The sequence below is a fragment of the Lissotriton helveticus genome, chromosome 1_1, assembly GCF_964261635.1.
Source record: "Lissotriton helveticus chromosome 1_1, aLisHel1.1, whole genome shotgun sequence".
NCBI classification, from domain to species: Eukaryota; Metazoa; Chordata; class Amphibia; order Caudata; family Salamandridae; genus Lissotriton; species Lissotriton helveticus.
This window is the reverse complement of record NC_136057.1, coordinates 1,442,277,094-1,442,301,928: the sequence shown is the minus strand read 5'-3', so window position 1 is coordinate 1,442,301,928 and position 24,835 is coordinate 1,442,277,094. Positions and strand designations below refer to the sequence as shown.

The 24,835-nt window shown below is 44.6% G+C and overlaps 1 protein-coding gene across 7 annotated transcripts in view; it reads left to right on the top strand.

The window, feature by feature from the left end:
• The window catches only part of RFX1 (regulatory factor X1), a 529,043-nt gene that overhangs the window by 143,636 nt on the left and 360,572 nt on the right, over window positions 1-24,835 (top strand). For 3 of the 7 annotated variants that reach the window (XM_078685642.1, XM_078685636.1, XM_078685632.1), the window contains one exon: window positions 15,421-15,780. The exons of the other annotated variants lie outside the window; for them this stretch is intronic. In XM_078685642.1, the coding sequence (XP_078541768.1) occupies window positions 15,421-15,780 (360 nt within the window). The remainder of the gene's footprint in view (window positions 1-15,420; window positions 15,781-24,835) is intronic. 7 annotated transcript variants of the gene reach the window in all.

The following is a 24,835-nucleotide window of genomic DNA, read 5'->3' as shown; positions in this document are numbered from 1 at the left end:
TAGTGTAATCCATGCATCTAATGTGTGATTAAAAATCATGCTCACAAAAGTTCACCTGCCACCTTATAAACCAAACCGAAAACGTGGTGAACAGCCCAGTGCTACCACCACCTCCTACTTACTACATTCCAAAAATAACCTAATCTGAACAAAAACCATGCGGGTCAATTACATGTTCTAAAATACTGGCGGTGCCGTATCTAGGCACTCTTACCTTCATTCAATCAATGAAGCAAAAAAGTCGACCACGGTCAAAGTCCGTGCTATTCTTTTTCTAAAAAACAAGGCGGTGCTCTTAGTACACTAAATCCATTGCCTCATGACTCGCTTTTACATTACAAATAGAGCCGGTACTTACTTGGTCTCCAAGACCCCAATTGTAAATCTTTGTGGCGCTATTTCAATCAAGTCGTGCCCTTAATCTGTAACACATTAAAGGAGAGAACTCCTTAGTATTTAGATGGTATATGTTACCATGTGTCGTAATGCTTAATTTATGTAGCGTCATCTTACCTCTATATATTTAATCAAACGCTCCGCGTTACTCTGAGGTTCTCTCTTTCTGTCGCTTTCTCGCTAGGTCGAGCCCTGTTCAAAACGCCGGTATATGGCGTCTGACGTCATACTGCTAAGGAAATCGAAAACGGACTCCCGGCTTACACTTCCTCATCCAAAATGGCACCCGTTTATTTACTAATCGCGAAGATACGAGTAAACTAGTCCCATTCCAAGTTATTGGAAATAAGACTAGGCTCGTAATTCCAATAGCCAAAATAAGACTAATGAAACTAATAATAACAATAACAAAGAAAGTGTATGAGTCAATACACGTATCAAGAAATGTGAGATTTTATGAGCATGAATGTCAATAACACTTAAATGTAATATAAAAAACATTAAAATACAGGTACCAAGCATATATTTTACAGCATAATGTTACAGGAAACAAATCATCTCAATCTTGTCATTGAGTCCATAGGGTGTCAGCGTCCTAAGGGACTTTATCCAGTATGTTTCTCTTTGTGCCAACAATCTAGTTGTGTCAACATGTGGTTTTTCCACCAATCTTTCTAGTACAGTGAATTTCAATTGAGGTATCGAGTGACCCCTCTCATGCCAATGTACAGCCAAACACGATTTCATATTCTTTGTACGTATCATACTCTTATGTTCGGTCATCCGAACCTTCACCTTCCTTGTAGTGCGTCCAACGTAGACTAGTCCACATGGACATTTGATTGCTTATATTAGAACACTAGAGTTACAATCAGACGTGTGTCTCAGGGTTATGTTTTTGCCTGTTTGGGGGTGAGCAAATGAATTGCCTACCAATACATTGCCGCAATGACCGCAGTTTAAACATTTCATCATACCTTTCTGGCCTAGGTCTGTGCTTTCATGCCTGCGATCCTTTAGAAGTTCCTTAATGTTCCTCGACCTTGAGTGTGCAAATAGGGGTTTGTCTAAAAATACCTGCTTAAAATCAGGTTCTTGCTCGATTATTTCCCAACGTTTCCTTACACATTTTTTTATAGCCGCTGCGGCTGTAGAGAATTTAAGTACATAGACTTCCCTCCTGTTTTGGCTTCTTTCTCTTTTTTCCAACATGGTGGATCTAGGCATGGTTTTTACTCTATTCTCGGCTTGATCAAGAATTGTATCCGGATACCCCCTTGTTTTATATTCTGAGCGCATTCTAGTAATGGTCTCAAACCCTTGTTTCTCATCTGAACAGATCCTTCTTGCCCTGATAAATTGTGACAGTGGTAGGTGTCTTTTTAGTGATGCTGAATGAAAGCTATCGAAGTGTAAAGCATTATTTCTGTCCGTTGACTTCTTAAATACGCTTGTCACAAGTGTATTCCCTTTTTTTGTGATCATGATGTCAAGATAGCTTATTTGTTCCGCACTGATAGTGTAAGTGAATTTGATGAAGGCATGACAGTTGTTTAACTCATGGAGTTGTGCTCGTAGCTTTTCTTCTGATCCTTTCCACACAACCAGTATATCGTCGATATACCTAAGGTATAGTGCTAGATGTTGTTGCCAATTTTCGTTCTGCAATATGTGCTCATCCTCAAATTTGGACATAAACATATTAGCATATGTAGGTGCCCCGGTAAACCCCATAGAGGTACCCGTCTTTTGTAGGAAAAAACAATTCTGCCATTGAAAATATCCATGATATAAACAAAATTGTAGTAATTCAAGAAGAAAAATGTTATGACCCTCCTCATACTCATGTCTCAACAGCATCCACTCTGCTGCCTCTAGACCTTCCATATGTGGGATAGAAGTGTACAGGGCTGAAACATCAACAGTGCACAACCACACTTCCTCATTATCAAAAATAGGCACACTCTGTAATTTCCGTAGACAATCCGTGGTGTCTTGTACAAAAGTAGACCATTGTTGCACCAAAGGTTGCATAAAATGAACTAGATATCTCCCTACTGGTTCATGTAGTGACCCACATCCCGCCACAATGGGTCGAAATGGTGGGTCTACCGGGTCTTTGTGCATCTTAGGCAACATATATATATATGGCCTATTTGGATGCTCTGTGGTCAGATACCTTCTTGTTTGTTCATCAATCCTGCCTAACTCGATGGCTCTTTTTAAGATTTCAGATAGAATTCTCTGGAACTCCATTGTGGGGTCCGTCTCTAACTGTATATAGGTGTTGGTGTCCTTCACATGTTGATCTACCTTCTGATGGTAATAGGCAGTATTGAGCACCACTAATGCTCCGCCTTTGTCTGCAGATACTATAGTTAGTGTCTCATTCGAGGCCAATTCATTAAGTGCCAACGTTTCATGTCTGGTCAAATTTCTTTTGGTTTGTCTGTGATGTTTTAATTCAGCAAAATCTTTTTTTACCAATGTTTCGAAAAGATCTAAAGCTTTATGCGTCATAGGTGGCATAAATGTGCTTTTGGGTTTAAATTTTTTGGTTCCTGACGTGTCTGTCATAGGTTCAGGATTCTCTGCGGCTATTTGGTGAAAGAACCATCTGAGTCTCAACTTCCTCATAAATTTAAAAAAGGAAACTTCAGTCTCGAGATCATTACTTTGATATGTAGGCACAAACGACATACCCTTATTCAAAACTGCTATTTGTGTGGGAGTTAACACAATATCTGAGATGTTCATAATCAATTCCTCTTTGGGTTGCGTCTTACTGCGTCTTGTTTTTTTACCTTGTCCCCTCCTTGTTCGTTTGTTCTGCTTTGTGTGTGTTGTGCGTCCGGTGGGTGATTGGAACTGTGGCCCCCTTCTAAAAAAGACTGCCTACCCTGGTTGCTTGTCATACTTTCTGCGCATACACCTGCTGCTGTTGTCTCTACTGAGGGACGTGTAGGTAAAGTGTCTTGGTCTGTAGCCAAACTCTCCTCTGAGGTATTTTCTGTCGGTTTTCTAAATGCCCTTCTTTGTGCATAATTGTCGGCCCAGCTGTATACCTCGTCCAGCTTATAGTCCAATGTATCTCGCTTGAATTTCCTCAATTTTCTTTCGTGAACTTCCTTTGTGTGTTCGTCTAGTTTATCAGTAATTTCTTTCAGAGTCTTATCCATATCCTCAGCAGACATACGTGTAGACAATTCAGTTTTCATGTCATTAATCTCTACCTCTAGCTCCTTCAAAACATTAGACAACTCTTCAACTATAAGAAGTACTAAATCAAGTGAACATTTGTTCAATATCGCAAACCATCTTGCTAAAAACGGTTTATTAAATTTGAACAGCATTGGTCTTAGTGAAATCCGCAGTCCCCTAGGAATACGTTTAACCCTATGGTATTGTATCAGGGTTGTGGCGTGGAGCCTCTGATTAATTTCTTTGCGTAAAGTGTACTGTAGTTGTTTTACTAATTGTGCTGTAGTGCCTGGCTTGGTTTTTAGATCTCTGGTTTCTTTAATCAGGGTGTAAATGTTCTCGGCTTCCTCTGCTGTGTAACCTTTTACATCTGCTTGATTCTTTGTCATCTGAGCTATTTCATCAAAATCCATCTTTACACGTGGGTGCAAATCACAAACGGAGCTAAGAAAGTACAATATTTACAACAGTATTAAGCGATATGCACTCCTATTTTTATCAGTTTAACTTAAATGTCAACAAATTATATCTGGTGCTGACCCATATCTTGACTGGCCCCTAGTCAAGTTGGTAAAAAATGAAAAAAATTCACAGAAACCTGTGTTATGGGGAGCACTATTCACTCATTCACAGTAACGTGATTTGTTTTTTCTTATTTTTCATCCATATATTCAGTCCAACATAAACATCATAAGTTTAACAGCCTTATAATTCATCAAAAGTTCAAACTTAATGTATCCACAGTCTTATTGATCAAACTGAAAACCTTAACAAACAAGAAAGTAAATGCTCATCAAACGGTGATCGTATTTCATTTCTTCAAAGTTGACTTTATTCTTCTTTTTCATCAATAAATGCGACAATCTGAGTTCTTCAAACAACTCTCCATAATTCAACAAATGATGACATATCCCAATGCATTTCGGTATGCACCTTTGTCAGGGGAATGCACTATAAGTAACAAAAATTATATCATGTATATATCCGGTAGATACAATATTTACAATCACAAATACAACAGTTTCATTATTTGGTAATCGAACAGCAACCAGAAGATCTCCTAGTGTAATCCATGCATCTAATGTGTGATTAAAAATCATGCTCACAAAAGTTCACCTGCCACCTTATAAACCAAACCGAAAACGTGGTGAACAGCCCAGTGCTACCACCACCTCCTACTTACTACATTCCAAAAATAACCTAATCTGAACAAAAACCATGCGGGTCAATTAAATGTTCTAAAATACTGGCGGTGCCGTATCTAGGCACTCTTACCTTCATTCAATCAATGAAGCAAAAAAGTCGACCACGGTCAAAGTCCGTGCTATTCTTTTTCTAAAAAACAAGGCGGTGCTCTTAGTACACTAAATCCATTGCCTCATGACTCGCTTTTACATTACAAATAGAGCCGGTACTTACTTGGTCTCCAAGACCCCAATTGTAAATCTTTGTGGCGCTATTTCAATCAAGTCGTGCCCTTAATCTGTAACACATTAAAGGAGAGAACTCCTTAGTATTTAGATGGTATATGTTACCATGTGTCGTAATGCTTAATTTATGTAGCGTCATCTTACCTCTATATATTTAATCAAACGCTCCGCGTTACTCTGAGGTTCTCTCTTTCTGTCGCTTTCTCGCTAGGTCGAGCCCTGTTCAAAACGCCGGTATATGGCGTCTGACGTCATACTGCTAAGGAAATCGAAAACGGACTCCCGGCTTACACGTCCTCATCCAAAATGGCACCCGTTTATTTACTAATCGCGAAGATACGAGTAAACTAGTCCCATTCCAAGTTATTGGAAATAAGACTAGGCTCGTAATTCCAATAGCCAAAATAAGACTAATGAAACTAATAATAACAAAATAACAATAACAAAGAAAGTGTATGAGTCAATACACGTATCAAGAAATGTGAGATTTTATGAGCATGAATGTCAATAACACTTAAATGTAATATAAAAAACATTAAAATACAGGTACCAAGCATATATTTTACAGCATAATGTTACAGGAAACAAATCATCTCAATCTTGTCATTGAGTCCATAGGGTGTCAGCGTCCTAAGGGACTTTATCCAGTATGTTTCTCTTTGTGCCAACAATCTAGTTGTGTCAACATGTGGAGAATCCTGAACCTATGACAGACACGTCAGGAACCAAAAAATTTAAACCCAAAAGCACATTTATGCCACCTATGACGCATAAAGCTTTAGATCTTTTCGAAACATTGGTAAAAAAAGATTTTGCTGAATTAAAACATCACAGACAAACCAAAAGAAATTTGACCAGACATGAAACGTTGGCACTTAATGAATTGGCCTCGAATGAGACACTAACTATAGTATCTGCAGACAAAGGCGGAGCATTAGTGGTGCTCAATACTGCCTATTACCATCAGAAGGTAGATCAACATGTGAAGGACACCAACACCTATATACAGTTAGAGACGGACCCCACAATGGAGTTCCAGAGAATTCTATCTGAAATCTTAAAAAGAGCCATCGAGTTAGGCAGGATTGATGAACAAACAAGAAGGTATCTGACCACAGAGCATCCAAATAGGCCATATATATATATGTTGCCTAAGATGCACAAAGACCCGGTAGACCCACCATTTCGACCCATTGTGGCGGGATGTGGGTCACTACATGAACCAGTAGGGAGATATCTAGATCATTTTATGCAACCTTTGGTGCAACAATGGTCTACTTTTGTACAAGACACCACGGATTGTCTACGGAAATTACAGAGTGTGCCTATTTTTGATAATGAGGAAGTGAGGTTGTGCACTGTTGATGTTTCAGCCCTGTACACTTCTATCCCACATATGGACGGTCTAGAGGCAGCAGAGTGGATGCTGTTGAGACATGAGTATGAGGAGGGTCATAACATTTTTCTTCTTGAATTACTACAATTTTGTTTATATCATGGATATTTTCAATGGCAGAATTGTTTTTTCCTACAAAAGACGGGTACCTCTATGGGGTTTACCGGGGCACCTACATATGCTAATATGTTTATGTCCAAATTTGAGGATGAGCACATATTGCAGAACGAAAATTGGCAACAACATCTAGCACTATACCTTAGGTATATCGACGATATACTGGTTGTGTGGAAAGGATCAGAAGAAAAGCTACGAGCACAACTCCATGAGTTAAACAACTGTCATGCCTTCATCAAATTCACTTACACTATCAGTGCGGAACAAATAAGCTATCTTGACATCATGATCACAAAAAAAGGGAATACACTTGTGACAAGCGTATTTAAGAAGTCAACGGACAGAAATAATGCTTTACACTTCGATAGCTTTCATTCAGAATCACTAAAAAGACACCTACCACTGTCACAATTTATCAGGGCAAGAAGGATCTGTTCAGATGAGAAACAAGGGTTTGAGACCATTACTAGAATGCGCTCAGAATATAAAACAAGGGGGTATCCGGATACAATTCTTGATCAAGCCGAGAATAGAGTAAAAACCATGCCTAGATCCACCATGTTGGAAAAAAGAGAAAGAAGCCAAAACAGGAGGGAAGTCTATGTACTTAAATTCTCTACAGCCGCAGCGGCTATAAAAAAATGTGTAAGGAAACGTTGGGAAATAATCGAGCAAGAACCTGATTTTAAGCAGGTATTTTTAGACAAACCCCTATTTGCACACTCAAGGTCGAGGAACATTAAGGAACTTCTAAAGGATCGCAGGCATGAAAGCACAGACCTAGGCCAGAAAGGTATGATGAAATGTTTAAACTGCGGTCATTGCGGCAATGTATTGGTAGGCAATTCATTTGCTCACCCCCAAACAGGCAAAAACATAACCCTGAGACACACGTCTGATTGTAACTCTAGTGTTCTAATATATGCAATCAAATGTCCATGTGGACTAGTCTACGTTGGACGCACTACAAGGAAGGTGAAGGTTCGGATGACCGAACATAAGAGTATGATACGTACAAAGAATATGAAATCGTGTTTGGCTGTACATTGGCATGAGAGGGGTCACTCGATACCTCAATTGAAATTCACTGTACTAGAAAGATTGGTGGAAAAACCTCATGTTGACACAACTAGATTGTTGGCACAAAGAGAAACATACTGGATAAAGTCCCTTAGGACGCTGACACCCTATGGACTCAATGACAAGATTGAGATGATTTGTTTCCTGTAACATTATGCTGTAAAATATATGCTTGGTACCTGTATTTTAATGTTTTTTATATTACATTTAAGTGTTATTGACATTCATGCTCATAAAATCTCACATTTCTTGATACGTGTATTGACTCATACACTTTCTTTGTTATTGTTATTTTGTTATTATTAGTTTCATTAGTCTTATTTTGGCTATTGGAATTACGAGCCTAGTCTTATTTCCAATAACTTGGAATGGGACTAGTTTACTCGTATCTTCGCGATTAGTAAATAAACGGGTGCCATTTTGGATGAGGACGTGTAAGCCGGGAGTCCGTTTTCGATTTCCTTAGCAGTATGACGTCAGACGCCATATACCGGCGTTTTGAACAGGGCTCGACCTAGCGAGAAAGCGACAGAAAGAGAGAACCTCAGAGTAACGCGGAGCGTTTGATTAAATATATAGAGGTAAGATGACGCTACATAAATTAAGCATTACGACACATGGTAACATATACCATCTAAATACTAAGGAGTTCTCTCCTTTAATGTGTTACAGATTAAGGGCACGACTTGATTGAAATAGCGCCACAAAGATTTACAATTGGGGTCTTGGAGACCAAGTAAGTACCGGCTCTATTTGTAATGTAAAAGCGAGTCATGAGGCAATGGATTTAGTGTACTAAGAGCACCGCCTTGTTTTTTAGAAAAAGAATAGCACGGACTTTGACCGTGGTCGACTTTTTTGCTTCATTGATTGAATGAAGGTAAGAGTGCCTAGATACGGCACCGCCAGTATTTTAGAACATTTAATTGACCCGCATGGTTTTTGTTCAGATTAGGTTATTTTTGGAATGTAGTAAGTAGGAGGTGGTGGTAGCACTGGGCTGTTCACCACGTTTTCGGTTTGGTTTATAAGGTGGCAGGTGAACTTTTGTGAGCATGATTTTTAATCACACATTAGATGCATGGATTACACTAGGAGATCTTCTGGTTGCTGTTCGATTACCAAATAATGAAACTGTTGTATTTGTGATTGTAAATATTGTATCTACCGGATATATACATGATAGAATTTTTGTTACTTATAGTGCATTCCCCTGACGAAGGTGCATACCGAAATGCATTGGGATATGTCATCATTTGTTGAATTATGGAGAGTTGTTTGAAGAACTCAGATTGTCGCATTTATTGATGAAAAAGAAGAATAAAGTCAACTTTGAAGAAATGAAATACGATCACCGTTTGATGAGCATTTACTTTCTTGTTTGTTAAGGTTTTCAGTTTGATCAATATGACTTTGGATACATAAGTTTGAACTTTTGATGAATTATAAGGCTGTTAAACTTATGATGTTTATGTTGGACTGAATATATGGATGAAAAATAAGAAAAAACAAATCACGTTACTGTGAATGAGTGAATAGTGCTCCCCATAACACAGGTTTCTGTGATTTTTTTTCATTTTTTACCAACTTGACTAGGGGCCAGTCAAGATATGGGTCAGCACCAGATATAATTTGTTGACATTTAAGTTAAACTGATAAAAATAGGAGTGCATATCGCTTAAAACTGTTGTAAAACGTTTTACTTGATTGTCATGTCGACAAAGAAAACAGGTTTTAAGCCTTGTAGAGAATGTGGGAAGATGATGTCCGTTACAGACCCACACCAAGACTGCATTTGGTGTCTGAGCTCTGACCACGACGTGGATGGGTGTTTGTCGTGTCAGAAGATGAATCCGAAGGCTCTACGAGAAAGAGAGTCAAAACTTCTTGTGGCTAAGCTGAAGGCGAGTAAAGTTAGAAGATCTTCAAAACACTCGAAGAGATCGAAGTCGAGATCCAGGTCGAGATCTCGTGAGGCGTCGGTCTCGAAGTCTTCATCTGATCACGCTTCCAGCTCTCGTAAAAAACATAAGAAGAGGAGACATGAGTTCCGACATCATTCGGATGATAAGTCTGGCTCAAGATCGAAATCTCCCAAGAGGATGAAGTCGAAGGTAATTCCTCCACAAGTGTCGGATCAGGAAGGTGAGGCCTCACCTTCGGAGTCGCTAGTCCATTCTCCGACTCCGGTTCCGGATCCGACTCCGGCTCCGTCTCCGGCTCCATCTTCGACTCCGGAGGACGCCGATGGAGTTCCTGTTGAGGAGGAGACTTCGAATCCTGTTATGGAAACAGATTCAAATCTGCCTCGAGGTCAACCTGAGCATCCACCATTTCCAGCTCCAGGTCAGGACCCTTCTGCGTTTCTAAACGCTATGTATGGTGTTTTCTCAAGATCATGGTACCCCTCTGGAGCACCTTCGGGTCCCATGGGTCCAATGACTTTTAATTTGGGTGTACCTCACTCATATGCTCCGGCAACTTTCATGCCGTATATGCCAGCCCCGACCCCGCTGTGGCAGTACCAGGCTCCACCGAGGTCGACGCCGATATTGACGCCGGCTCGACCGAAGTCGACGACTCCAGCTCCGGCGTCGCCGGCTCCAAGCAAGTCTATGGAACATCCTTCCAAGCCTTCGGATTCGATTCCGACGTCGGCTCCGGCGCCGTCGGATTCGACATTGGATCCGGCTGCACTTCGAGTTAAGCTGAGGTCTAGGAGAGAGGCTCAACGTCTCCTAGATGAACAGAGAATTTGTGAGTCTCATTCAGACTTGGAAGAAGGTGAGCTGGATGGGAGTTATTTCGAGGACCTGGCAGAGGCGAGTGGTCTTGAATTTTCTCCAGAATGGGCTTTACCTTCGGGACCTGATACACCCTCTAGAGATGTTCAGCCATATCTTGTTGTTATGAAAAAGGCAGCAGGACTTTTAGGTTTAACTTTACCTACTGTCGAATTTAAGTCAAATTTACTGACTGAGGTTCTTCATTCTCCGAACTCAGCAGTGGAACCTTTACTACCATTTAATGATGCTTTAACGGAGCCCATTATGGAAGTATGGAAAAAACCTTTTTCTGCTCCTGCAGTTTAGAAAAGTGTGGCTAGGAGGTATAGAGTGGCTCCTGAAGATCCTGCCTTCTTGTCATCTCACCCTTCTCCTGAGAGTTTGGTGATTCAGGCCGCATGTTCTAAGAAGTCGGTTGGTGCTTTTCCGCAGGTGCCTGGCGACAAAGAGGCCAGGAAACAGGATCAAGTCGCCAAAAAGACTTTTTCTTCTGCTAGTATGGCATTAAAATCATCTAATGCCACTTGCCTTATGGGTAGATATGTACATGCACTTATGGACTCTATGCGTTCATTGATCCCTAAGGTTCCAGAGGATAGCAGAAATGACTTTGAGGAAGTTTTATCTGACACTCAAGCGGCAGCTCGTCAGGTCATCCAAAGCGGCCTCGATACTGCGGATTCTGTGGCAAGAATCAGGGGCACGGCGGTTGCCACAAGGCATTCAGCTTGGTTGAAATCATCTGATTTTTCGGCTGATGTGCAGTCTGCTTTATTGGATTTGCCTTTCGATGGTGAAGGACTCTTTGGAAAAAAAGCAGACACGGCCTTGGAGAGATTCAAGGATAGCAGAGCAACTGCTAGATCTCTTGGCCTTCAGGTCAGAGGTTCTACAACCAGGAAATTCAGAGGGTTTGGTCGCTCTTCCTTTCGTTCATATAGACAAGGTCAGCAGCAGCAACAACAGCAGCAGCAGCAAAATACCTTGTATAGGTCATACAGGGGAAAGCAGAGAGCACGTCCTCGAGGGCGTCAATCCTCTTCCTCCTCCACCTCCCCCAACCCCCCAGCCACGGAAAAGCAGCCCTAGATCCGCCATTCAGGATCATGTAGGTCCGGTGGGGGGTCGGCTTACCCACTTTCTACGGGATTGGGAATCGGTTACATCAGATCTTTGGGTTCTCAATCTCGTAGAAAATGGGTATGCCCTTCCCTTTCGGGAATTCCCTCCAAATTACCCTCCTTGTCAGGGATATTGCTCAGAGGAACATCTGTTACTCCTTCAGGAGGAAGTTCAAACTCTATTGAGAAAAGGTGCGATAGAGGTGGTCCCGGAGCAGGAAAGGGGTCAGGGATGCTACTCCCGGTATTTCCTGATACCCAAGAAGGATGGCAGGCTTCGTCCAATCCTGTATCTCAGGATCTTGAATTTTTATCTGAAGCAGGAGAAATTCAAGCTGCTCACCCTTGCTCAGGTTCTTCAGGCTCTGCTGGAAGAAGAGTGGATGGTGTCGCTCGACTTACAGGATGCGTATTTTCATATCCCAATCCTGAAGTCGCACAAGAAGTATCTCCGTTTTACGGTGGAATCGCAGCACTATCAGTTTGCGGTCCTTCCGTTTGGTCTTACTACTGCGCCTCGAGTCTTCACCAAGGTGATGGCAGTGGTGGCGGCGCATCTCAGAAGATCAGGGATTCCTGTATTCCCTTATTTGGACGACTGGCTGATCAAAGCAGAGTCGTCAGAGAGAGTGCTCCATCATCTGCAGGAGACAACCCAGTTGTTGTACAGGTTGGGTTTTTCGATAAACGTACCCAAGTCTCACCTGGTACCCTCCCAGTGCAACCTGTTCATAGGTGCTGTACTGGACACAACTGTATGTCGTGCATTCCCTCCCCCTCAAAGGATTCGCGACATACAGGAGAGGATTCCTTTATTTTTCAATGGAGCGGTCGTTCCAGTCCTGAAGGTCCTTCGCCTGCTCGGTCTGATGGCTTCTTGCATTCTGTTGGTCAACCATGCACGCTGGCACATGAGGGCGCTCCAGTGGTGCCTCTGCAGGCAGTGGTATCAGCACAACGGAGATCTCAGGGAGTCAGTGAGGATCTCCAGAGAAGCTGCGGCGGATCTGTCTTGGTGGGGCGTAGAAGGCAACCTGTCTCAGGGGAAGCCTTTTCAGTTGCCTCCCCCAGTGGCCACAGTGATAACGGATGCATCCACTCTAGGGTGGGGTGCTCATCTGGGGGATCTGGAGGTCAAGGGTCTTTGGTCTCCAGAGGAAAGGTTGCTTCACATCAACCTTCTAGAATTGCGGGCGATATGTTTGGCGCTCAAGGCCTTCCTCCCTTCCCTTCGCGGTCGTTCGATCCAGGTCCTGACGGACAACACAACCGCGATGTGGTACATCAACAAACAGGGAGGAGTGGGGTCGCAGTGTCTCTGCAGAGAGGCTCTGCGTCTCTGGTCCTGGGTTCAGGACCATCAGATTTGTCTGATGGCAAATCATCTGGCCGGGGTTCTGAACGTTCGTGCAGACAGTCTCAGTCGGCAGTTCTCTGCCGACCACGAGTGGAGGCTTCACCCGGAGGTGGTTCACGACATCTTTCGGATGTGGAGGACTCCTCGGGTGGACCTGTTCGCCACTCGCGAGAATGCTCACTGCCTGTCGTTCTGCAGTCTCCAGTTTCTGATGCAAGGAGCCTTGGGGGACGCGTTTCTGTTGAGTTGGGAAAATCAACTCCTTTACGCGTTTCCTCCCATACCTTTGATTCCTCGGGTTTTGAGGAAGATTCGCCAAGACCGGGCCCAAGTCATATTGGTCGCCCCGGACTGGCCAAGAAGGGTGTGGTATACAGATCTTCTCCACCTCTCCTCTCACCCGCCGCTCCGTCTCCCTCTAAGGGCAGACCTCCTCTCTCAGATGGAGGGGCAGGTTCTACACCCCCACCTCCAGACATTACACCTTCATGCCTGGAGATTGAACGGGGCAACCTGAATTCCTTTTCCCTCCCGCCTGACGTTGTGGATGTCATCTTGTCAGCCAGGCGTGACTCCACTAAGTCCATCTATTCTTATAGATGGTCAAAATTTGTCACGTGGTGTGGGGAAAAGTCTATTGACCCTTTGAGAGCCCATTTGTCTGATGTTCTCCAGTTTGCCCTTTCTCTGGCGCAACAGGGACTTGCGGTTGCCACAGTTAAGGGCTATCTTTCTGCGCTGTCGGCTTTTCTCTGCTTGCCTGATAAGCCATCTCTTTTTAAGTCTCCTGTGGTTTTAAGATTTTTGAAGGGCCTCACAAATAAGTTCCCTCCTACTCCTTTTATTGTGCCTCAGTGGGACTTAAATCTTGTCTTGACCTTTCTGATGGGTGCTCCCTTTGAGCCTCTTCACAAATGTCCCATGAGGCTTCTTACTCTTAAAACAGTCTTCCTCGTTGCAATAACCTCGGCAAGGAGGGTAAGTGAGCTTCAAGCTCTTAGTCTCAAGCCCCCTTTCTTGACCGTTCATGCTGATCGAATGGTTCTTAGGACCAGGGCTGCTTTTCTGCCTAAGGTGGTGACTCCCTTCCACCTTGGTCAGTCCATTACCCTACCTACCTTCTATCCTCCCCCTCACCCTTCTAAGGAGGAAGAGAGACTGCACCGTCTGGACCCTAAGAGGGCGGTGTCTTTTTACTTGGACAGAGCTAAAGACTTTCGTTTGGATGACCAGCTCTTCATTGGGTTTGCTGGCTGCAAGAAAGGAAGAGCGGTCCATAAAAGAACCTTGTCGAGATGGATCGTCCTCTGCATTAAGATCTGCTACTCTTTGGCCGGTAAGGAACCACCAGAGGGTATAAGGGCTCACTCTACAAGAGCTAAGTCTTCGACCTCAGCGTTGGCTAGAGGTGTTCCTGTAGAGGATATTTGTAGAGCGGCAACTTGGTCTTCCCTCCACACTTTCCCGAAGCATTACTGCTTGGATTCCGAAGTGAGGAGGGACGGCCACTTTGCGCGTTCTGTCCTTCAGGATTTCCTGGTTTAGAAGAGTGGACACCCTCCTCCGGGAGTGGGGACTGCTGTGGGACTCTATTCACAAGGTGAGGAATCCACACGGCAGATGTATCTATCAGAAGAACAAGTTACTTACCTTCGGTAACGCTTTTTCTGGTAGATACAATATCTGCCTGTGGATTCCTCACTGACCCACCCGCCTCCCCGTTGTCCACTCTTCTATGCCAGAGTTACTGTAATGTAATGTATATATATTTTGTTGTCAGGGAAATGTTTCAATTGCTTTCCTGCATTTGCTTTACACTGTGTGTTTTGCCTTGACTATTGTGTACTGTGTATACTTTGTATATATCTACTGTCATTGGTCCGTCCGTGTGCCTCGATGGCACGGAAAAAAGGGCGGAACTGATGTCATCACGCCGGCGGGGGCTTTTTATAGGCGTCGGTGACGTCAGCGGAGTCGCAAGCGATGTCGTGTCTCTATGACGTCCGAGTCCACGTCGGCGCGAGGCTACAAAAAGAATTTCCGAATGTTGCTGACGCAAGGGGATATTCACAAGGTGAGGAATTCACAGGCAGATATTGTATCTACCAGAAAAAGCGTTACCGAAGGTAAGTAACTTGTTCATTAGCACAAAAGCTTAATAGCTCTAAGCATTGCATCTATCACGTAATTGATCAGAAACCACCAGTTTCCAACACGTTTCCCACAAACACGACACCCAGGACATATATTCAACATTTCCATTGAAGATTTCTTTGTTCAATTTAACAAAACTGAGATATACACAGTAGTGCAGAAATGATTTGAATGCCTGTACTTGAAAGGTGGGTGCCTGCAACCCATTTAGGGATGGCAGATGCTGTCCTCTTCATAGAGATGTGAAAAGCCGGACAGAATGTTCATTAACTAATGATGTCTTCCTCAATTTAGAGTTCTTCTCACTATCACTTGCCTCTCACCCTAGCTGCTATCTTCCTGAACTGTGTAGCCTTCATCTTTCTCTCTTTTTATCATACAGAACTCAGTCAGTCAGGTGCCCTTTATGGTTATGAAAAGGAAGGAAGAGCAGAAGCTGAAGAACAAGGAGGAGGAACTGCAGCAGCTGCCAGCCTCAGAGCAATCAAACAAGTTAGAGAGCAGTGTAGCGACACAGCAGTTAGCCTGCCGCAGCCTGAGAGGCGCTGAGCACCGGTTGCACTACCTACAGTCACTGCAGTCTGGCTCAGAGCAGTGGGTGGAGCTGGTCAGAGTTCTGCCCCAGCAAAAAGTGGTGATGGAACAGATGCTGATACCCAACTCTGAAAGGACAGATCAGAGAGTCGAGGTGCAGAGGCTGCCTCAGGTGCTAGTGTTCGGAACATCAGCTACAGCCCTTAAAGTAGGTCACAGCAGGGTCAACAAGGAGTTAAAAAAAACTTGCTACATCTTGGGGTGATGGGAACTCCAACCCATGACAAGAAGAAACCACATGTGGATTATTCCTCGTCCACCACAGCAATCAACACACATTCAGATATATTGCTCCATATTTTATATGTCTAGACAGGAGAGGGATGAAGTGTAGACTCTACATAATGTGAAAACAATTCATAATGAAGAAATACCATAATTACAAATCTGAAACGAGACAATGTTAAAATTAAGATATGTTTTTTAGGGGTAATGATAAAATGAAAAACATTAAAGTAAAGTACATTTTCGATTTTGAAAAATGGCAAACAGGCAAATAAAACAAGCATTGACATAGCCAATAGGTTTCGCCTTTGGGACCTTATAAGTGAAAAGCGAGACCTATTGGCTATGCCAATGCTTGTTTGTTCCAGTAATGCTGTAAAGTGAAAGAGACACCATGTTTAAGTGTAGCAGGAGGATTGTTTTTTAATAGCGGAAAAAAGCAAACTTGTGAAAGCGATTAGTTGAGGCGAGCGCAAGACATCCCATCTCTAAAAGTACATTTTTGATATAAAGACCACTGTCACATTGACGCAGTTCGATATTGTGTGTTGCAGCGGAGGCACAGCGCAAGGTAATCAGATACAGTGGGGGAGAGATAAAACAAGAGCGGCCGGGAAACTGAAAGTACGGCCGGCCAGCCATGATTAATTAGGGGAGGAGAAGCCGCAGAGCGCACGCTGGGCGAAGCCCTTTGATGTGCTGTGCGGCCGTGAAAAAATGCAATTAGGATGGAGGGAGGGAGGCTGATGCGCGTGCTTGTTTGGTCACGTGATTCACGTGAACTCAAAGAAAACCGCAGCAAAAAGCCCTTGGTTTGACGAACTTTTTGAGCACTTGAATTCTCGCTCCGCTCAATGCGCTTGCGCGCATTGATAGGTCGCGAGACCTAAAAACGAGTGAGGTTTATATATAAAGATAGAGGATGTATCAAGATATGTGTACCATTAGATATAGTGGAAGGGCGGGTGAAACTTAGGGGTAAGTGTGGGGTTACTTCTTAAAGTGAGTAGAGCTAGAGTTAACGTAGAGTAATTGTATCTAGTTGTGAGGTAGGGCTATTGTTGACAACAGCGTTTTGCCATTATGGTGTTCTTTATTATGAGTTCTTCATTAGTGTCAATTTAATATAAAGTGAAAAATTCAGCAATATGAATTCATTTTGTATTCCTTATTACTGTAATCCTTTATTTTAGCATTCTTATTCACATAGATCTATACAAAATGTAATTGCGATTGTGTGGTTGATTGTGCAAATGCACGTGGTGGAAGGTACACTATGATGAAGGAGGGAATGATTGATCAGTGCAGAATTGCAAGAAGGAATTAGTGTAATATATGTAAGCATGTTAAGGGTAGTGAGGGTGTAGGCTTCTGGAGTTATGTAATAGAAACTGCTAATTCTGCATTGGATGCACCAGTGTTGTGGCATAAATCTATCAGCTTTTCAAGGGCTGGTTTACCTACTTTTATAAACCTGATCTTTGTATATTAGAAATCAGCACAATTTCTTTTTTTTCACCCCCAAGTATTGTGTTTCTCCACCGTGAGGCGTTCTTTGATACCCAGAAACATTAGAATATTTTTGCCTTTGAGCGGTATCCAAGAGCACATTTTTGTAGATATAAATTTCATTTTTGAAAACTCTCATAAAGAAAACATGTTTATAAAATGCAACATTTTGTAGGGATTAAGCCATCCATTATAAAAAGTCAGCACCATAAAATATATTTACCTAAATAAAATACCCACTTCAGTTCTCCCCCCACCATCCCAAAATAAAACAAAACAATGAATTTTGCATATAGGCATCACCTTTTCCATATACAAATGTTATTATTGCTCCTTTGAGGAATCCAGAAGTTCAGTTTTCCAAGAGTAGACAGCAGTGTGAGCCAGTTAATTATCCTGGCTATGTGATGCAAGAATTCAATAACAGAGCTGGGCCTGTTTTGAGCTTTTGTTCAGTTACAAAGCCTTAATTTAATTTAATTTAATTTAATTGTGGGTTTATATAGCGCTAGAATCAACTCCCGGAGGAGTATCTCCGCGCTTCGACTGCTGGGGAACCCGTCCTGGCTCACCCTGAGAGATGGTCCCTAATGGGTATCTCTAAGGTGCGACCAAGCATCCCCGGCGGTCTGGGGGGCCGTTGTGAAGATGAGGCAGGCTAATGCCCAGAGTTGCCGAGTGTGGTCCCTGACTGGAGTAGGCACCGAGGCGAGAAATATCGAGCCCGCTGACCCTGGTCCACGACCCTGCCGCGTCGGGAATCGAACCCTGGTCCCGGGCCGTCCTCTGCTTACGGGTCTGCCGCCTCTAACCAGTGAGCCACACCACTCCACTTAGAAAGTAATTTATTTATTTTCACTCAGCATCTTTAGAGCGTTCCTCGTTCTTACAGAAGTAGGGAGTTTATTTTCCTCTTTAAACAATGAAATTGTCTCCTCTTCCTTTGTGTGAGTATATGAAGTCTTTTTGAAAAGTGTCATTACTGTGGTGGTAGGGAATCTTGAATGGACAAGTGCACAGTTTGTGAGTCTGACATATGTCCGAAGATGCGATTAGGGAGGGTGAAGGACAGAGATGGAGTTAATGTGTGGGCTAGGTTTGAGCTTCTGAGTAGACCAAAATAATGTCTGCCCCAGGTTTCCTTCTCAAAAAAGAACCAATGATGGGCGGAATCCTGAACAAATCAAACATTCACCCTCCAGTCACAGATCTGGGTTCAATCCATCGTTTTTTTGCTCACCACGCACCCCAGTTTGGAGCCAGCCATATGCAAATCAGTCTTGACCGTGCTCCCCATGGGAACAGACCAGGCCCTCCCCGGAACAGAAACAAGCACCCCTCATCAGCCAGGTTGGCTTGAATACAGTGGCACAGTGAGCCCGGGACCCACGCCTAGGCATACCCTTCCCATTTAGCGCGACAAATGATCTGCTGCTTCAACCAGGTCCCTTTTTCCGTCTGATATCATTTCTCTAAGATGGAGACTAGTTATCTGAATAGGCCTTTCCTGTGTAGGCCTTTGTTCAACTCAATCGTTTTTACAGTCCCAGATAGGGTTCTTCATTTCTCTATTCTAGCAAGGTTGTTTTTCACCTGCTGTTTTCTTTTTCAGTTATCTCTTAGTCACCTGATTGTAACCATTTAGTCTGTAGTGGTCTGTGATACCTTCACTCCCTCTATTCTTTTATACGGTATCATGTGGCTGTTTGCCAGCTCGCCCTTGTCACAGCTTCGGTCAATGACCGATGTTCTGAACGTTTATATGTACCTTTCTTGGAAATATTTTACTATACAGCGTATATGTGTGTGTGTGTGTGTGTGTATATATATATATACATATCTTTATATATATTTATACCTTTATATATCCTTTTATATAGGTATCTCTATAAATAGTCTTAGGATTAAGTGCATTTTTGCTTACGTCTCTGTGCTTTTTCTAGGGTCCTAGAGAGACCTTCACTTGTTCGTTGCTTTGCAATTGCTAACCCTTCCTCCTCTGTGGGTTCTACGTTGAATAGTCCCAGAGTGCTCTCTCAAAGTGTTTCCTCTCACCACGAGTGGTCTATGCCCAATATTGTTGTTTTTATTCCCACTGCTTTTCTCAAAGTATTGATTGGTGCTGTCTACATTGCTTTTTTTAATGGCAAGAGCTTTTACTCAGAGGTATTAACTATTGTCCTTGGCCTTCATCCCCGTCCACTAATGGTCCGGTTACCTTTTGGGGAGCTATGTAGTATTATGATTATACAAAGTGTTCTTTCCAGCACCTCTTTATTCTTCTACCATGGATGTCTTTTCCATGTTCTTCCATAGTTTTGGACTTCAGTTCTCTATGGTTTTTCCCCAATATTTCTGATGGATGTCTTCTTTTCTCACCTACCTTCCTAGCAGCCGGTTACTCTTTCTCTCTCTCTTATAATAGACGACTAGTCCTGGTCATGGATCTTTGCAGGATCAGTTCGCAGACCCTCCTCCGGGGATGTTATTGCTTGGGTATTTAATTGAAAGGTTTGGAATCTGCGGCTAGATGTCTCTATCAGATCAATAAGTTACTTACACATTTGGAGGAAACATGTTGAGCCATCTTCCAGCATTATAGAGACTTTTAGCTGCAGATTCTTTACCTTTGAAATGCCCTGGTGTCAGGCTGGATCCGGAAACTTTTGCTTGAGCAATAACCTTGCACGCGCCATCGGTTGGCTCCATTCGGCTCTGCGTGACGGCGTCGTTAGTGTCTGGTATGACGTTGCGGTCACCTATATAGGCACCACCCAGGCGTGCGGATGTCAGTTCTTTTTTTTCTGCACCAGTTAAGCGCCCAGCCAGAGAAGAGCTGCCCCTCTGTCCCTTTTTTTCTGATAGATACATCTGCCGTGTGGATTCCTCACCTTGTGAATATCCCCTTGCGTCAGCAACATTCGGAAATTCTTTTTGTAGCCTCGCGCCGACGTGGACTCGGACGTCATAGAGACACGACATCGCTCGCGACTCCGCTGACATCACCGACGCCTACAATAGGCCCACGCCGGCGTGATGACATCAGTTCCCTTTTTTCCGCGTCGTCGACGCTAACGGTTTCGGGATACTCTGTAGCTTCTAGTAACTTTGTTACTATATTTCTTCGATTCTCCATTCTCTGACCTTTTTACTCGGTTGTCATGTCGACAAAGAAAACAGGTTTTAAACCCTGTAGAGAATGTGGAAAGATGATGTCTGTTACGGCCCCAAATCAAGACTGTATTTGGTGTCTGAGCTCTGACCACGACGTTGATGGATGTTCATCGTGTCAAAAGATGAATCCGAAGGCTCTACGAGAAAGAGAGTCTAAGCTTCTTGTGGCTAAGCTGAAGGCGGATAAAGTTAGAAGATCTTCAAAACACTCGAAGAGGTCGAAGTCAAGATCCAGATCGAGGTCTCGAGAGGCGTCGGCTTCGAAGTCTTCGTCTGATCACGCTTCCAGCTCTCGTAAAAAACATAAGAAGAGGAGGCATGAGTCCCGACGTCATTCGGATGATAAGTCTGGCTCAAGGTCGAAATCTCCCAAGAGGATGAAGTCGAAGGTAATTCCTCCACAAGTATCGGATCAGGAAGGTGAGGCCTCACCTTCGGAGTCGCTAGTTCATTCTCTGACTCCGGTTCCCGATCCGACTCCGGCTCCGTCTCTGGCTCCATCTCCGACTCCAGAAGACGCCGGTGGAGTTCCTGTTGAGGAAGAGACTTCGACTCCTGTTATTGAAACAGATTTGAATCTACCTCGAGGTCAACCTGAGCATCCACCTTTTCCGGCTCCAGGTCAGGACCCTTCTGCGTTTCTAAATGCTATGTATGGTGTATTCTCAAGATCATGGTACCCCTCTGGAGCACCTTCGGGTCCCATGGGTCCAATGGCATTTAATTTGGGTGTACCTCACTCATATGCCCCGGCACCTTTCATGCCGTATATGCCAGCCCCGACCCCGCTGTGGCAGTACCAGGCTCCACCGAGGTCGACGCCGATATCGCCACCGGCTCGACCGAAGTCGACGACTGCGGCTCCGGCGTCGCCTGCTCCAAGCAAGTCTATGGAACATCCTTCTAAGCCTTCGGATTCGATTCCGACGTCGGCTCCGGCGCCGTCGGATTCGGCAGTGGATCCGGCTGCACTCCGCGTTAAGCAGAGGTCTAGGAGAGAGGCTCAACGTCTCCTAGAAGAACAGAGGTATTGTGAGTCTCATTCCGACTTAGAAGAAGGTGAGCTGGATGGGAGTTATTTCGAGGACCTGGCAGAGGCGAGTGGTCTTGAATTTTCTCCAGAGTGGGCTTTACCATCAGGCCCTGATGCACCCTCTAAGGATGTTCAGCCATATCATGTGGTTATGAGAAAGGCAGCGGGACTTTTAGGTTTAACTTTGCCTACTGTCGAATTTAAGTCAAATTTACTAACTGAGGTTCTTCATTCTCCGAACTCTGCTGTGGAACCTTCGCTCCCGTTTAATGATACTCTAACTGAGCCCATTATGGAAGTATGGAAGAAACCTTTTTCTGCTCCTGCAGTTTCGAAAGGTGTGGCTAGGAGGTATAGAGTGGCTCCTGAAGATCCTGCCTTTTTGTCATCTCACCCTTCTCCTGAGAGTTTGGTGATTCAGGCAGCATGTTCTAAGAAGTCGGTTGGTGCTTTTCCGCAGGTGCCTGGCGACAAGGAAGCTAGAAAGCAGGATCAAGTGGCCAAAAAGACTTTTTCTTCTGCAAGTATGGCATTAAAATCAACGAATGCCACTTGCCTTATGGGTAGATATGTACATGCACTTATGGACTCTATGCGTTCATTGATCCCTAAGGTTCCAGAAGATAGCAGAAATGACTTTGAGGAAGTTTTATCTGACACTCAAGCGGCAGCTCGTCAGGTCATCCAAAGCGGCCTCGATACTGCGGATTCTGTGGCAAGAATCATGGGCACGGCGGTTGCCACAAGGCATTTAGCTTGGTTGAAATCATCTGATTTTTCGGCTGATGTACAGTCTGCTTTGTTGGATCTGCCTTTTGATGGTGAAGGACTCTTTGGTAAAAAGGCAGACACTGCCTTGGAGAGGTTCAAGGATAGCAGGGCAACTGCTAGATCTCTTGGTCTTCAAGTCAGAGGTTCTACAACCAGGAAATTCAGAGGTTTTGGTCGCTCTTCCTTTTGTACATTTAGACAAGGTCAGCAGCAGCAACAACAACAGCAGCAGCAGCAGCAGTATACCTTGTATAGGTCGTACAGGGGAAAGCAAAGGGCAAGTCCTCGAGGGCGTCAAGCCTCTTCCTCCTCCACCTCCTCCAACCCCCCAGCCACGGAAAAGCAGCCCTAGATCCGCCATTCAGGATCATGTGGGTCCGGTGGGGGGCCGGCTTACCCACTTTCTACGGGATTGGGAATCGGTTACATCAGATCTTTGGGTTCTCAATCTCGTAGAAAATGGGTATGCCCTTCCCTTTCGGGAGTTCCCTCCCAATTACCCTCCTTGCCAAGGATATTGCTCAGAGGAACATCTGTTGCTTCTTCAGGAGGAAGTTCTTACTCTATTGAAGAAGGGTGCGATAGAGGTGGTCCCAGAGCAGGAAAGGGGTCAGGGATGCTACTCCCGGTATTTCCTGATACCCAAGAAGGATGGCAGGCTTCGTCCAATCCTGGATCTCAGGATCTTGAATTTTTATCTGAAGCAGGAGAAATTCAAGATGCTCACCCTTGCTCAGGTTCTTCAGGCTCTGCTGGAAGAAGACTGGATGGTGTCGCTCGACTTACAGGATGCGTATTTTCATATCCCAATCCTGAAGTCGCACAAGAAGTATCTCCGTTTTACGGTGGGATCGCAGCACTATCAGTTTGCGGTCCTTCCGTTTGGTCTTACTACTGCGCCTTGAGTCTTCACCAAGGTGATGGCAGTGGTGGCGGCGCATCTCAGAAGATCAGGGATTCCTGTATTCCCATATTTGGACGACTGGCTGATCAAAGCAGAGTCGTCAGAGAGAGTGCTCCATCATCTGCAGGAGACAACCCAGTTGTTGTACAGGTTGGGTTTTTCGATAAATGTACCCAAGTCTCACCTGGTGCCCTCCCAGCGCAACCTGTTCATAGGTGCTGTACTGGACACAACTGTATGTCGTGCATTCCCTCCCCCTCAAAGGATTCGCGACATACAGGAGATGATTCCTTTATTTTACAATGGAGCGGTCGTTCCAGTCCTGAAGGTCCTTCGCCTGCTCGGTCTGATGGCTTCTTGCATTCTGTTGGTCAACCATGCACGCTGGCACATGAGGGCGCTCCAGTGGTGCCTCCGCAGGCAGTGGTATCAGCACAACGGAGATCTCAGGGAGTCAGTGAGGATCTCCAGAGAAGCTGCGGCGGATCTGTCTTGGTGGGGCGTGGAAGGCAACGTGTCTCAGGGGAAGCCTTTTCAGTTGCCTCCCCCGGTGGCCACAGTAATAACGGATGCTTCCACTCTAGGGTGGGGTGCTCATCTGGGGGATCTGGAGGTCAAGGGTCTTTGGTCTCCAGAGGAAAGGTTGCTTCACATCAACCTTCTAGAATTGCGGTCGATACGTTTGGCGCTCAAGGCCTTCCTCCCTTCCCTTTGCGGTCGTTTGATCCAGGTCCTGACGGACAACACGACCGCGATGTGGTACATCAACAAACAGGGAGGAGTGGGGTCGCAGTGTCTCTGCAGAGAGGCTCTGCGTCTCTGGTCCTGGGTTCAGGACCATCAGATTTGTCTGATGGCAAATCATCTGGCCGGGGTTCTGAACGTTCGTGCAGACAGTCTCAGTCTGCAGTTCTCTGCCGACCACGAGTGGAGGCTTCACCTGGAGGTGGTTCACGACATCTTTCGGATGTGGGGGACTCCTCGGGTGGACCTGTTCGCCACTCGCGAGAATGCTCACTGCCTGTCGTTCTGCAGTCTCCAGTTTCCGATGCAAGGAGCCTTGGGGGACGCGTTTCAGTTGAGTTGGGGAAATCAACTCCTTTACGCGTTTCCTCCCATACCTTTGATTCCTCGGGTTTTGAGGAAGATTCGCCAAGACCGGGCCCAAGTCATATTGGTCGCCCCGGACTGGCCAAGAAGGGTGTGGTATACAGATCTTCTCCACCTCTCCTCTCACCCGCCGCTCCGTCTCCCTCTCAGGGCAGACCTCCTCTCTCAGATGGAGGGGCAGGTTCTACACCCCCACCTCCAGACATTACACCTTCATGTCTGGAGATTGAGCGGGGCAACCTGAATTCCTTTTCCCTCCCGCCTGACGTTGTGGATGTCATTTTATCCGCCAGGCGTGACTCCACTAAGTCTATCTATTCTTATAGATGGTCGAAATTTGTCACGTGGTGTGGGGAAAAGTCTATTGACCCTTTGAGAGCCCATTTGTCTGATGTTCTCCAGTTTGCTCTTTTTCTGGCGCAACAGGGGCTTGCGGTTGCCACAGTGAAGGGCTATCTTTCTGCGCTGTCGGCTTTT